The following is a 15,202-nucleotide window of genomic DNA, read 5'->3' as shown; positions in this document are numbered from 1 at the left end:
CAACTCATAATTATGACTTAGCATCTCATCATTTTTACTGAATATAGTATATCATAATGATAAGATACTAAGTCATGATTATGAGATAGTATCTCATAATCATGACTGACAGAATCCTCTTTTAAAGAAGCAGTTAAAATCGGAGAGAGGGCGAGTGCAATCACTGGTGGCACTTTTTGACTAGTAGTGGCACTTTTTGACTAGTAGTGGCATCTGCTGGCAACTGCTGGCAACTGCTGGCAACTGCTGGCAACTGCTGGCAACTGCTGGCAACTGCTGGCAACTGCTGGCAACTGCTGGCAACTGCTGGCAAGTGCCACTGAGTGCCAGCGTCGCTAGGGGGATCTCGCCCCTACTGTAAAATCGATGTACTGTTAGCAGCCTATAATACAATATAACCGGGGACGCAGTTCGCCGTTCGAACAGCAGGCGGCAGTAATGCGCTGCGGTTTCTTCAAATCTACCTGAAACCCGCGTAGAAGAAGACTGTTATCCTCACCATGGCGGAAACAGAGCAGCAGTCAGGTAAAGGCTGATCGCTATTGAACCGCTTTTGAAGCTTCTGCATCGCCGTTGCTCTCTCGTGTAAACTATGTTAACGTTAGCAGGTGCTGCACACTACCAAATAAAACAATAAGTCGTTCATTAACTTTTTCGGTTGGTAGATATAATCCTAGGAGTCATATTGCCGCTGTCCTCGGGCAGACAACATCCCTAACGTTACATTTTAAATAACTTAAAATTCCCGCCAGTGTTTTGGTTAATTAACTTTTACACACTTGAAGTCGTGCTCCATAATGTTTAATTATCAGTCGGTGTCAAACTCATAAACAAAGAACATTCTCGAAAGGGGTTAGCTAGCACGGAGAGGCAATGTGCGCGAGACAGTTCAGTCTGCAGAGGAGCTTCACGTGCGATGAAGAACGTCGGAATTGAGGAAGTGTGTGTGATATAATCATGAATGGAGCAAGTATTTATGTATCTTTCTGCTTAAAGCTGTAACAGTGCCGCCGTCATCGTGTTTGGCCAAAGCAGCGCAGGCCATGTCCTGAATTGTAGTCCCGAGTTTGAGCCGATAGCTCAAAAAAATATAGGATCCTACAAATCCCAGAGTACACCTGAAGGCATCTTTCCATCCACCCTTTCTGCCTGGTAGACATTCATATCTTATTAAATCCACTTTGTAAACACGACAACTTCAACTGGCATTTGGTTGATTAAATATTCTATGGTCTGATTTGTATCTGTTTTGTTTATTTATTTGTTTTTGTACTGCATAATCTTTTAATATGTATTGTACGTTGCTCTTTTAAGTAAGTAAGTAAAGTTAAAAAGTGTCACAGTGCAATACAGTAGTCAATTAAAACGATTTGTCAATAACAGGCCAAAACATTACAACAGTTAAAAGAGCAAAGTACAATACACTAAAAGATGGAACAGTAAAATAAATAAACAGAGGAGATAAAAAGCAGGCCGTAGAATATTCAAATAAACCAAATGCCAGTGTAAATGGGTATGTGTTGAGATGGAGTTTAAATAAAAATGCGTTGCTATTTAACTGTTGAAATGTGTTGGACCCTGTTATTATCAATTTATTTTAATGGACTATAACAATTTGTGACCCTATTGTCTGTGATAAGTGCAAAATAAATAAACCTTACTTACTTATTAACAATATCAGATTAAGTAAATATATAATATTTTAATTTGGAAAAATACTCCGCTGCCAAAACCAATAATATATCTGCTGCATGTCTAAACTGCAACTGTCTTTTGACATCTTGTCTTTTCTTAAACTAATGTAGGGTCCACTCTCGAGGATGAAGCGCATGAAGTCCCAGGCGGCGGCGTCGCCTTCATGGTCCCCAAGAAAGAAATCAGCATGGTGCCCGACATGAGCAAGTGGAGGAGATCTCAGGTAGAACCAAGAACATGTCGACCTGATCCGCGTCGCACTGAGACGGGTTTCTCCCAGACTGAAAGGGGAATTTGTCTTTTTTAAATGAATCTCTTGACAATAATAATGGTTATCTGCAATTATAGTGTCCAATATGTGAAATATTATTCCTATCTGTCATTTAAAACTGTACATACTAGCACCTTTCTTGTTCTTGTTCATATAACCACCTCCTGTATAGTGTTTTCTTTTATATTTTGTATTATTATAGTGTTGTTTCTAACCTGCACTAGATGTCCAATGTGTCTGGACTGCTGGTCTAGGGCCACAGTGGCAAATATAAAGCTTGAATCTTGAATCTTGGAGGCTTTGTTCACACCTGTCGGCTTGCTGTAGTTGTTTAGTGAGTTTATGATTTGAAACCGATAAAAATAATAATGAACCCTTTGTAGAGCGATGGCAGATATTCTGTTCTTGAAGGGCACGTAGAGAGGTTTGTGTTGTTTTCGTCCATCACGGTGGAACATGGGCTCAAAGGCCTCGGAGCGATACTCCTCACTCTCAAAGCGTTGGTTTCAGTTTGTCTGATCCTCTCTCTCTCTCTCTCTCCCTCACAGGCGTATGCCGACTACATGGGCTTCGTCCGGACTCTGAATGAAGGTGTGAAGGGAAAGAGCTTCACGTGTGACTATAACGTGTCAGAGGTATGTCGTCGTTCACATCGGGGACGTCGCCGCGACGACGTGCTCGGGTCTCGCGTGGCGGTTCTGAGGAGACGACTTCCTGTCGCCTCCTTGTTTTTTGAAGCTGTGTCTCTGGGAAAGCCGTCGGTCGACTTTACAGGAGCTGCTGATCTCATTCAGAATAATCTAATGTTTATACTTGTTAAGTTGGTCTGAGAACAGAAACGTAACTCTTGAAGGTCCCGGAGGTTTTCCATCTGATGCTCAGCAGAGTGAACCCAGAGCTAAACACGCTGTCCAGGTGTTTCTTTAATGATGATGGTAAATATCACTTGCAGTGTTGCTATGGTTACGGTTGTCTTGTTGTGTGACAGACGGTGGAGAAGTTACTCGATCTGTTGGAGACTCTGGACCGGTGGATAGACGAGACTCCTCCTGCTGACCAGCCGTCACGCTTTGGGAACAGGGCCTACAGGACCTGGTACGCCAAACTGGATCAGGTCAGTGCACACACACACACACACACACACACACACACACACACACACCTACATAACCTGAGACTTTCTTAACAACAAGTGACAGTTGTACACATGTCAGTTATTGCCTAAGCCGTCTAAAGATGTGCGTTACGACGCAGTAGACATCACGGGCCACTCGTCTCGTGCTTTAACACACAAAGTGCCCCGAATGTCTGAATCTAGTTTATAATTTGAGTTTATGTGACTTTTATTATTATTATTATTATTAAACGTTTATTTAACCAGGTGAATCCCATTGAGATTAAAAATCTCTTTTTCGAGGGCGATCTGGACAAGACGGACAACAACATGAGAAACACAAAGTTACAAAGAAAAAAAACATAAACACACACGTGTGTGTGTGTGTGTGTGTGCGTGTGTGTGTGTGTGTGCGTGCGTGCAGGAGGCTGAAGCTCTGGTGGCAGCGGTGCTCCCAGCTGACCGATGTGCTGCAGCTCCAGAGATCGCCGTCTACCTGAGGGAGTCCGTGGGGAACGCCACCAGGATCGACTACGGCACCGGTAACCGATGGTTACTCCGTCTCTGTGCATCTCTAAGTCTCGTTATGGGACTGAAGAACCAGTTGAACTGCTCATGTGTCTCTCATGGTCCCGCCCGTGTTCTTACTCTTAACACGAGGAGTTATTCCAAACCTTGATCCAACCCGGCCATCTTTAAAGGTGAAGAGTTCTCGTCAGACCCACTGCGACCGAGCAGACGTGTGTGGATGTTAATCATCTCTGAGATGTGCCTCCATCCCAATGAATGAAGTGAAATGGGGTTTTAGTTGGTGGTGCTATGTTCTCTGGATGATCTGCAGCAACAGACTCTCTGGAGAGGCTTTGCTGGTTGGATTGTCAACATATTTAAACTTAAATGTGCAGGATGACCTTAAAACATGTTTGAATGGTTTCTATCTGTAACCAGATGTGATCTCCTGCTCCAGTTGTTTGTGTCACAGCTCTTCTGGCATGTGTTCTGACGTCATGCGTGTATTACGCTGTAGTTACACCACATGGACACCAGGGGGTGCTCTCGTGTCAGAAGTAGGCCTGACTCAGAGCTTACTTCAGTATTTTCTTGGTTCTTCACCTCACAGTCAAATTAAGAGACTGTGGAGAGTTAAAGTGAAGCTGCTGCTCTCTGAAGACCTGTGGTGTGTGTGTTGTGTGTGTGTGTGTGTGTTTGTTCGTTCTCAGGTCATGAAGCTGCCTTCGCTGCGTTCCTCTGCTGCCTCTGCAAGGTCGGAGCTCTGCAGGCCGACGACCGGCTGGCGATCGTCTTCAAGGTGTTTAACAGGTGAGTAAGTGTGTAAGTGTTTGTGTGTTTGTGTGTTCCTGCAGACTGAGCGACGTTGTGTTACTGCAGGTATCTGGAGGTCATGCGGAAGCTGCAGAAGACGTACCGGATGGAGCCGGCGGGGAGCCAAGGCGTCTGGGGCCTCGACGACTTCCAGTTCCTGCCCTTCATCTGGGGAAGCTCCCAGTTCGTAGGTACGAGTCTCGCCTCGGGGCGCCTTCACACCTGTCGACCGGCTAATCTGGTCCAGGTGGTTCAGACTTCCATGGATGCATCTCGATGGACAGATGGAACCTCTCTGTCCTATAATATTATTATTATTATTATTGTTATGGTTTCTATGTTTCAAACTCAACCAGGGAGACATTTACATATTTTTTAGGGGGCAGTTTTTGCCCCACCGACTAAAATCCAGGAGCATTTAAATAGAAATGAAATAGAAACTTTTGAAAAAACATTTAACCTATGTTATAAAATAATAAATATACTTTTTTAGGCTTACAGTATATGAGCAATTGTCATAAATATGTCAATAATATGACTATTAGGCAGTAATTAGACTATTCGGCAATTAGTACTCTACAGATTCAAAGTGTTATCTTAGATTTTTTTAACAGAAAACATAAATCAGACAATATTCAATTTTATTCTTATTTCTTTGTGGTTATTTATTGTTCTTTTTTTCTTGTTTCTTTGTTTTTTTATAATTAAAAATTATATTTATCTATTTTTTGTGTACCCAGTATAGGCAGTACAGATGGGACGCACACAACAAAGAACAAACAATAAAACGCTATTAAATTATCTAATTGATGCCTACTTTAAAACATTTTTTTAAAGAAGCAGAAAATACCCAAAGAAGATCATGAATCTGACTGGCATGAATTCCTCCGGCTGACGGTTTATACAGTGAAGATAAAACGGGACTAATGTCGTTACCGTCCGTTACCATTTCCACGGGGCTTGATCTCAGGTCATGGGAAGACCAATGGCGCCCCCTGTTGGTGAACACGTGCACTTACAGCTCATTCTCTCCCCCGGTCAGATCACCCGACGGTGGAGCCCCGGCACTTCATCGATGAGAGGGTGGTGAACGAGCACCACCAGGACTACATGTTCCTGGAGTGCATCAAGTTCATAAACGAGGTGGGCAGAGGAAACTGAGTTATGTTTATATATCTGCTCTGACGTTCACTTTTAAACATATTTATATCTATATCGATGTTTGGTATTGACTATACGTCGTGCGCCGAGCTCTTGGTTTCTTGGAGGAGTTGACTTCTGTTCCCAGAACTCCAGATTTTAACGGAGTGCTGCCCTCTAGTGGACATTAGCCTCACTGCGTGGTCACACATATATAACATTACTTTTGTCTCTTCCTGTATCTTATTTGTTAACTTTTTAGATTATTTAGCAGTGAGATATGTTATATATAACATTGTTGATATATATATATTTATATATTCTAGGTATATATGTATATATATTATAGACATATATATATTTATATAATAGGTATTTATATATTATAGATATATATATATATTAGACGACATATATGTCTAAATATATTTGTATATATATTTCTATATATATATATATTTCTAAATATATATACATGTCTAAATATATATACATACATGTCTATATGTCTACATTTATATTTACATGTCTAAATATATATATATATATACACATGTCTGTGTATAAATATATATATATATATACAGCTACATCAGTACAAAGTCTACTTAAATAAATATATATATACAGGACTGTCTCAGAAAATTAGAATATTGTGATGAAGTTCTTTATTTTCTGTAATGCAATTAAAAAAACAAAAATGTCATGCATTCTGGATTCATTACAAATCAACTGAAATATTGCAAGCCTTTTATTCTGATTTATTGCTGATTATGGCTTACAGCTTAAGAAAACTCAAATATCCTATCTCTAAATATTAGAATATCATGAAAAAGTATACTAGTAGGGTATTAAACAAATCACTTGAATTGTCTAATTAACTCGAAACACCTGCAAGGGTTTCCTGAGCCTTGACAAACACTCAGCTGTTATAAATCTTTTTTTTAACTTGGTCTGAGGAAATATTAAAATTTTATGAGATAGGATTTTAGAGTTTTCTTAAGCTGTAAGCCATAATCAGCAATATTAAAAGAATAAAAGGCTTGCAATATTTCAGTTGATTTGTAATGAATCCAGAATGCATGACATTTTTGTTTTTTTAATTGCATTACAGAAAATAAAGAACTTTATCACAATATTCTAATTTTCTGAGACAGTCCTGTATATGTCTAAATATATAAATACATATATATATATATCTTTATATGTGTGTGTGTGTGTGTATATATATATATATATACAGCTACATCAGTACAAAGTCTACTTAAATAAATATATGTTTATATATGTCTATATATATACATATATATATATCTTTATGTAGACATTGAACTGATGTAGCTGTATATATATGTCTATATATATATATATATATTTATGTAGACATTGTACTGATGTTGCTGTATATATATATATATATATATATATACATACACACACACACACTGATGTAGCTGCTGTAAAGCTTTGTCCGGGAAGAGGAAGATGGGATTTTGCCAGAAAGACCCAACGGCTTTGTTTCTGCTGTGGAGAGGAAAAGGAGGGGAGGGAAGTAGAGGAGGGCGTAGTGGAGCAGCTACATCCTTCACCTCCTTCCCTCTGCTTCCTCCTCCTCCTGCCGTGTGACCTCTCCCTCCTCCTCACGGACATGAGAGGTCATGATGGGATGCTGCTGCTGTGGAGGACAGAGGCCGATGAGGTGCTCCTCATCCGTTGAGTTTTAACGTGTTCGTGTTGGATGTGGACAGGAAGTGAGCCGCTACGTATTTTGGGAACGGGTTAATTGTTCATCGTTTAGCTTTTAAATTAATGAGAGGACCATGTGAGGATGTTTGATAACATCTACACATAATATCTCTGGTTTTGTGTCCATGGAAATCCTCGAAGTCATGACATTTTAAAATGGTTATTTACAGTTCCTGGAAAAGTCATGAAACAAATCTAAAAGGTTTTATGAAGTGTTATATTCATATGTTCATTCAGGCGGTGTGTATATACCGTATGCTTTGTAATGGCTGTGAGCCGCCTTCATCCCACACAACCACCTCCTCTTCTCTGGAAACCAGAGAGACGCCTGCTCTGAACTTCAGGATGTCTTTGAGTTGGTAGTACGGGTGGATGAATGATGGATGGATGGATGGATGGATGAGGGATGGTTGGATGAGGGATAGGTGGATGATGAATGGATGAATGATGGGTGGATGATGATGGATGGATGAATGATGGGTGGATGGATGGATGATGAATGATGGATGGATGATGGGTGGATGATGAGGGATGGATGTTTGATCGACGGATGAGGGATAGGTGGATGATGGATGGATGATGAATGGATGGATGAATGATGGTTGGATGAGGGATGGATGTTTGATGGATGGATGGGTGGATGAGGGAAGGGTGGATGAATGATGGATGGTGTTCTGTGTGTTCCATCCCATGATGCATGTCTGCGGCGCCTTAGTTCAATAGTTTCCCGGCTAACGGGACATTGAGGTTCTTCTAGGTTCTTCTTCTACTCGTGTCACGTAACTGAGAACCAGAGACTCCTCCAGAGGAAGTCCACGGAGACGACCGCAAGAGGTTTGTTTAACTCTCGGTAACCATAGCAACAATACAGAGGCTCCACAGTTAACTCTTAACTCTCAGTGTTGTATAAAAACAAGACTCTTGGATCTACTACCTCACCGTGTACTTCTACTACCTCATCGTGTACTTCTACTAGCATTCAATACTCCAAATGTACTAGTATGTTCCTCCCTTTCACACACGTGTGGCTACTTCAAACTCACTCTTTGTATTCACACACTGTGTGTGTGTGTGTGTGTGTGTGTGTGTGTGTGTGTGTGTGTGTGTGTGTGTGTGTGTGTGTGTGTGTGTGTGTGTGTGTGTGTGTGTGTGTGTGTGTGTGTGTGTGTGTGTGTGTGACTTCCTTCCCCACATGCTGCTGTGAATCACTCCTTCCTCCAGGGAATACGGTCTGCTCCACCCCCCCTTCCTCCCTCCTCCATGCCCCTCCCCCATGTGTTCTCAGGCGAGGCCCTGGAAAGTGTCTGGAGGGGGGGATGGAAAAAGGAGGGGGGGTTGTTGGATGGATGCCCAGGGGGCTCGGTTTGGATCCCCTGCCTCGGGGGGAACGGTCTTCACTCGAGTTATGAATCCATTCATTCTATTGTTCTGCTGTATATTCTGACTCTAGACTTTATTATTTATCTTTATCTGGATGTTTTCTGTAACAACAACAAACAGTTTGTTCTGCATATTAAAGGCGGAGAATTCGTCGTAATCATGTTTCCGTGATTGCCGATGAGCTTTTCTCCCGTCGTCATCTTCAAGAAGAACAAACCGACGAATGATTAGAAAAACGTGTCCCCAACACGGCCACTGGGGGCGCTGTTGCATTCTGGTGAACGCAGCGTTTAAAGTTTCACTCGAGACGAGCCGGACGGCCACAGAGATGATCTCCACGGGGTCAAAGGTCAACGCAGCGGACGGATCTTCATCTGGAGATCAAAGATGAAATGAGATCTCAAACCTCGACCTCCTGGTTCGTTTTAAATACTTTTCTTTTGGCTGAAAACGGAAAAAAATATTTAATTGTGACGTCATGTAGGGACATCGTTTATATAATTATGAGCTGATGTCATCTTTAATGGACTGTGATGAACCACACGACATCGTGAACAGAACTTATGACCTGGACACGTCCTGCAGGATAAAAGTCACTTTTAAGAACTACAGAACTGGTCCTGGTTTCAGCCTCGGTGATGGGTTCTGCTGGGGACCCGGTTCTGCTGGGGACCCGGTTCTGTAGCCAGAATGAAGTCGTCCATAGAAACTAAAGCTAAATCGTCTCCTGCTCCGGCCGTCCAGAACCTCTTGGTTCCCTGGAACCTGGATCAGGACCTCGATCCAACGACCCGACCTTTGATTCTGTGGGAACGCTGTGTCTGTAGAAGACTGGAGGTGGAGTCATCCTGGTCTTCATCAGTGTGTGATGAAAGGTACCTGAAGAGAAGAACTGCTTCATGAGCTGCGTTGTGTGAAGGTGGAGGTTGTGACGTTGTTGTTGTTGATCATTCAAAACATCACAAATGAATTCAGCACAAAGCAGCAGGGGAGAGCTCAGGACCAGTGACTGGAGCGGATTGGTTACTCTCTCCCTCTCTCCCTCTCCCTCTCTCTCTTTCTCTCCCTCTCTCTTTCTCTCTCCCTCTTTCTCTCTCTCCCTCTCTCTCCCTCTCTCCTCTTTCTCTCTCCCTCTCTCTTTCTCTCTCTCCCTCTCTCTCCCTCTCTCCTGTCTCTCTCTCGCCCTCTCTCTCTCCGTCCTGCAGATGAAGACCGGTCCGTTTGCAGAACACTCCAACCAGCTGTGGAACATCAGCGCCGTCGCTTCCTGGTCCAAAGTCAACCAGGGCCTGGTCCGGATGTACAAGGCCGAGGTACAGCGCTCTCTCGCTCTGTGTCTCTCTCTCTCTCACTCTGTGTCTCTCTCTCTCTGTGTCTCTCTCTCTCTCGCTCTGTGTCTCTCTCTCTCTCGCTCTGTCTCTCTCTCTCTCGCTCTGTGTCTCTCTCTCTCTCGCTCTGTGTCTCTCTCTCTCTCACTCTGTCTCTCTCTCTCACTCTGTGTCTCTCTCTCTCTGTCTCTCTCTCTCGCTCTGTGTCTCTCTCTCTCTCACTCTGTGTCTCTCTCTCTCTCTCTCTCTCTCGCTCTGTGTCTCTCTCTCTCGCTCTGTGTCTCTCTCTCTCTCTCTGTGTCTCTCTCTCTCACTCTGTGTCTCTCTCTCTCACTCTGTGTCTCTCTCTCTCGCTCTGTGTATCTCTCTCTCGCTCTGTGTCTCTCTCTCTCTCACTCTGTGTCTCTCTCTCTCTCACTCTGTGTCTCTCTCTCTCACTCTGTGTATCTCTCTCTCACTCTGTGTCTCTCTCTCTCACTCTGTGTCTCTCTCTCACTCTGTGTATCTCTCTCGCTCTGTGTCTCTCTCTCTCACTCTGTGTCTCTCTCTCTCACTCTGTGTCTCTCTCTCTCGCTCTGTGTATCTCTCTCTCGCTCTGTGTATCTCTCTCTCGCTCTGTGTCTCTCTCTCTCGCTCTGTGTCTCTCTCTCGCTCTGTGTCTCTCTCTCGCTCTGTGTATCTCTCTCTCGCTCTGTGTCTCTCTCTCTCGCTCTGTGTCTCTCTCTCTCGCTCTGTGTCTCTCTCTCTCTCGCTCTGTGTCTCTCTCTCTCTCACTCTGTGTCTCTCTCTCGCTCTGTGTCTCTCTCGCTCTGTGTCTCTCTCTCTCGCTCTGTGTATCTCTCTCTCGCTCTGTGTATCTCTCTCACCTGTGTCTCTCTCTGTGTCTCTCTCTCTCTCTGTGTCTCTCTCTCTCACTCTGTGTCTCTCTCTCTCACTCTGTGTCTCTCTCTCTCGCTCTGTGTATCTCTCTCTCGCTCTGTGTCTCTCTCTCTCGCTCTGTGTCTCTCTCTCGCTCTGTGTCTCTCTCACTCTGTGTCTCTCTCACTTTGTGTCTCTCTCTCTCACTCTGTGTCTCTCTCTCTCACTCTGTGTCTCTCTCTCACTCTGTGTCTCTCTCTCACTCTGTGTCTCTCTCTCACTCTGTGTCTCTCTCTCACTCTATGTATCTCTCTCTCTCACTCTGTGTATCTCTCTCTCACTCTGTGTCTCTCTCTCGCTCTGTGTCTCTCTCTCTCACTCTGTGTCTCTCTCTCTCTCTGTGTCTCTCTCTCGCTCTGTCTCTCTCTCTCTCTCTGTCTCTCTCTCTCTCACTCTGTGTCTCTCTCTCACTCTGTGTCTCTCTCTCTCTGTGTCTCTCTCTCGCTCTGTGTCTCTCTCTCGCTCTGTGTCTCTCTCTCTCTCACTCTGTGTCTCTCTCTCTCTGTGTCTCTCTCTCGCTCTGTGTCTCTCTCTCTCACTCTGTGTCTCTCTCTCTCTCTGTGTCTCTCTCCGTCTCTTTTTCTCTGTCTTTCTCTCTGTCCCTCTTCTCTCTCTCTCCTTTCTCTTTTCTTTCTCTCCTCTTTCTCTTGTTTTCTCTCTCTCTCTATGTCTCTCTATGTCTCTCTGTCTCTGCTGGTGGAGGAAGAGTTCTTCCAGGTTTTGAAGAACTTGAATGATTCGTCTTTGTTTCAGTTCAGCAGCAGATGAGAGACGTCAGGAGATCAAAGTCCTCTTGGACACACTTTATTTTTAATTGAAGCTATGCTAAGCTATGCTAACGGTGACTGGAGTAACCCGGTGTCCCGTGAGACATCGTGAAGGAGCAGACGCTCCGAGAGGTCCACCATGAGCAGCGTGAACCCGTCCGGCGCCGTGTGCATCGCGCCGATTAGCGAGCAAAGCTAACGCGCCGAACAAAGATGGCCGCCGCGGTGCAGCGGATGCTACACGCCAACGCATCGGCGCCGTGACGCCGGGCTTTCACCCCACCTCACGGGTTCTGCTGTGACCCGGAGGAGACGGCCCGTTGGCGGGACCCCGTGGTTCCGCTGCGCTGGTCACGTGACGAACCAAACACGCCGTTTGTTTACCATTTTAATCTGGCGTCCTCTCAGGAGTTCAGAGTGGCTGCTGCTGGAGGGAGGGAAGGGTTAATGGAGCTGTGTGTGTGTGTGTGTGTGTGTGTGTGTGTGTGTGTGTGTGTGTGTGTGTGTGTGTGTGTGTGTGTGTGTGTGTGTGTGTGTGTGTGTGTGTGTGTGTGTGTGTGTGTGTGTGTGTGTGTGTGTGTGTGTGTGTGTGTGTGTGTGGGCGTGGGGAGGAGGGGGGCGGGGGGGGGGGGTCTAAGCCCGTTCTCCCGCCTCCATGTGCCCACATCCTGTGTTTTCCAGAGCAGCCTGTGAGCTGCGGGGCCAAGCTGTCTGCCTCCTCCCCCCTCCTCCTCCCCTCCCCTCCCCCTCCCTCCTTCATTAAATCCTCCCCTCCCTTGTCCCGACCTTCCTCCTCCAGCCTGGAGCAAACATCAGCAGACTTGCATTCCTCTCTCTCCCTGTTCCTGGGCCCCACGCGGGGTTCTGCACGAGAGTTCACATCCAGCCGGAACCGCCAGGTTCTGTGTGAGCAGGTCCTGGAGGTCCTGGAGGTCCTGGAGGTCCTGGAGGTCTTGTTCTGGTCCAGAACCAGAAGGAGTCGTTGTCTCTTGTCCACACTCGAGACGCTCGTCTCCTCCGGTGCCGCGACGTCATATTTAAGAGTTTCTTTCTTCCTCTGGACTCGCTGTGACTCGCCCGGCGTGGCGCTCTCACTGCTCACTACGTAAAGGGACACGGGCCCCCACAGGCCCCCACGGACCCCCACGGGCCCCCACGGGCCCCTACAGACCCCCACGGGCCCCCACAGACCCCCACGGGCCCCCACAGACCCCTACGGGCCCCCACGGGCCCCCATAGACCCCTACAGACCCCCACGGGCCCCCATGGGCCCCCATAGACCCCTACAGACCCCCACGGGCCCCCATAGACCCCTACGGACCCCCATGGGCCCCCACGGGCCCCCATAGACCCCCACGGGCCCCCATGGACCCCCACGGGCCCCCACAGACCCCCACCGCCGCTCCCCTAAACTGGGTCCATGTCGGTGTGAGGGCCTCCTCTAGTCCATCTGGCTTCTCTAGTCGCTCCTAGTTCCTCTAGTTCACCTCCTCCTCTCTTCTGTTGTCAGTAACATCCTCTCTCTCTCTCTCTCTCTCTCTCTCCCCCTCTCTCTCTCCCCCCCCTCCCCTCTCTCTCTCCAGTGCATGGAGAAGTTCCCGGTGATCCAGCACTTTAAGTTCGGCAGTCTTCTCTCCATCCAGCCGGTGAAGCCGTGACGCTCCGGAGACGCCGACATCCCACCGTGTCCCTCCTCCTCCTCCTCTTCTTCTTCACGTGCTTCACCCCCCTCCCTGTGTATCTGACACGGGGTCATGAGGTCATGAGCTCCATCCGTAACTTCAGTGGATGACTTTTGCGGTGCGGAGCATCTTCCTCTGTCCTGTGTTCATGTATTTATCTCCCGGCTCGAGGCTCCGGGGTTATTTTATTTTTGTAGACGTCTTTTTGTTCAGTTCCTCAAAGGCTCCTCCCACAATTCAACCTCAGAGATTTACTTTGTTTTTTTTGCTTTTTAAGGCCCGACATGTTTAAACTGTAACGTACGAACAAACTGGACCCCGGTTCATCCCAACATGTAAGTCATATTAATAATTTGCTAAGAAATATCTGAGTTTGAGTCTTTTATTTCTCAACTGAACGTCTTCAGAAGGATTCAAAGCTTCTGTGGTTCAGCGGCTCGATTTAAGTTATTTAGGTTAATATAGTTTGTGCTTCTTGCTCATGATTCAGTTCGAGAACATTAATAAACCCTCCAACTTATTAAAATAGTTCATTGTTATAAAACGTAAGAACCCGTCTCTCTCTGAGGGCCTCCCTCACGGTCCAATCAGAGCCTCTCGTGACGCTGATGAACGCCACAAATTCTCTCAAACAGTTGATCGTTGAGCGCTGAAGAAGCGTCTCTGTGCGAGTGTTTGTTGTAAGTATCGTGTCTCAGACGCGGTACCCAGCCGCTGTGAAGGGAAGCCTCCCACGATGGAGACGCAGGTGGACGATGATGTCATCGGGCGACGATGCTGACTCTCCCCGCCACAAAGGGTCTTTGATCGTGACGGTGCGTTGGAGGACGGCGATGACATCGTCTGTTGCGCAACACGCTGTGAAACTAGCTTCCTGCTCCCGACGTCCCCAAAACAACAACAACATGGCGTCTCCTCACCAGAACTCGATGTGTCCTTGAGCAAGGCACTGACAACCAAATGTCTCCCGTAGCCGTTCTACTGTGAGAATGTCACACACAGAAAAAATAATGGTTCTGAAATGGTTCTTTAAGAGGCTTTGTGGTTCTACGAAAAACCATCACCTACTGGAGAACCATGTTTTCATTTGAGACACCTTTATAGGTTCTTGAAGAACTCTTTAAGGAAATGGTTCTTTAGAGAACCCTGGTTTGAAGGTTCTTTGAGGTACCATTAAAAAGTGCCTTAAATAACCCTGTGGTGAAGGTTCTTTGAGGTACCATAAATGGTGCCTTAAAGAACCATTTCTTGAAGGTTCTTTGAGGAACCATAAATGGTGCCTTAAAGAACCATTCCTTAAAGGTTCTTTGAGGAACCATAAATGGTGCCTTAAAGAACCATTCCTTAAAGGTTCTTTGAGGAACCTTTTTATTGACTCATTCATTGACACAATCTTTACAAACCGAGCTTAATGTTTCATGTTTACCGGGGTTCCCTCGGTGAGCCTCGCGCTGCAGTGTGGGAGCAGGCGGCGCTGCTGGCGGGTTGGGGGTTCGACTCCGAGGGAAGAGTCCGTTGGGCTCGGAGGAGGAATGTGTGGAATGGAGCAGCTGCTGCCGCGGACCCGTTCCCACATGTCGGGCCGAGACGCCGAGTCTAGGAACCGGGAGGCAGCTGCTGGAGAAGTGGAGAGTAAATACAAAATAAATAATACTTGTACTTTACTTGAGTATTTACCGTCTGTTGTTGTGTTATATTCAGTCATTGCAACACAATACAATATTATTATATATAATATACAAAACAGAAAGACTGGAAAGGTTTAGGTAGAAGATGCTTAAATATTCCTATACTAAATTATTATTAGCAAATAAATCCGATACTTAATAAGAAATAAA

The 15,202-nt window shown here is 45.7% G+C and overlaps 1 protein-coding gene across 1 annotated transcript; it reads left to right on the top strand.

Moving 5' to 3' along the window:
• The first annotated feature begins 449 nt into the window (after nt 1-449).
• On the top strand, nt 450-15,028 carry ptpa (protein phosphatase 2 phosphatase activator). The gene is made up of 10 exons (XM_056433031.1): nt 450-525; nt 1,806-1,918; nt 2,515-2,601; nt 2,955-3,080; nt 3,505-3,622; nt 4,301-4,400; nt 4,470-4,594; nt 5,446-5,546; nt 9,875-9,982; nt 13,266-15,028. The coding sequence occupies exons 1-10, from the start codon at nt 501-503 to the stop codon at nt 13,338-13,340; spliced, it is 978 nt and encodes a 325-aa protein (XP_056289006.1). The 5' UTR covers nt 450-500; the 3' UTR covers nt 13,341-15,028.
• Nucleotides 15,029-15,202: the final 174 nt, after the last annotated feature.

This window comes from Pseudoliparis swirei, chromosome 15, assembly GCF_029220125.1.
Source record: "Pseudoliparis swirei isolate HS2019 ecotype Mariana Trench chromosome 15, NWPU_hadal_v1, whole genome shotgun sequence".
In the NCBI taxonomy this organism is placed as follows: Eukaryota; Metazoa; Chordata; class Actinopteri; order Perciformes; family Liparidae; genus Pseudoliparis; species Pseudoliparis swirei.
Note: the sequence above shows the minus strand (reverse complement) of the source record. Positions and strands in the feature narration are given on the sequence as shown.

Bases quoted from the DNA above. Each gene is read 5' to 3' on its own strand.
- ptpa (XM_056433031.1), top strand. From the start codon at position 501: ATGGCGGAAACAGAGCAGCAGTCAG. The intron at 526-1,805 runs GTAAAGGCTGAT...AAACTAATGTAG, and splicing joins GGAAACAGAGCAGCAGTCAG to GGTCCACTCTCGAGGATGAA. The intron at 5,547-9,874 runs GTGGGCAGAGGA...TCCGTCCTGCAG, and splicing joins GCATCAAGTTCATAAACGAG to ATGAAGACCGGTCCGTTTGC.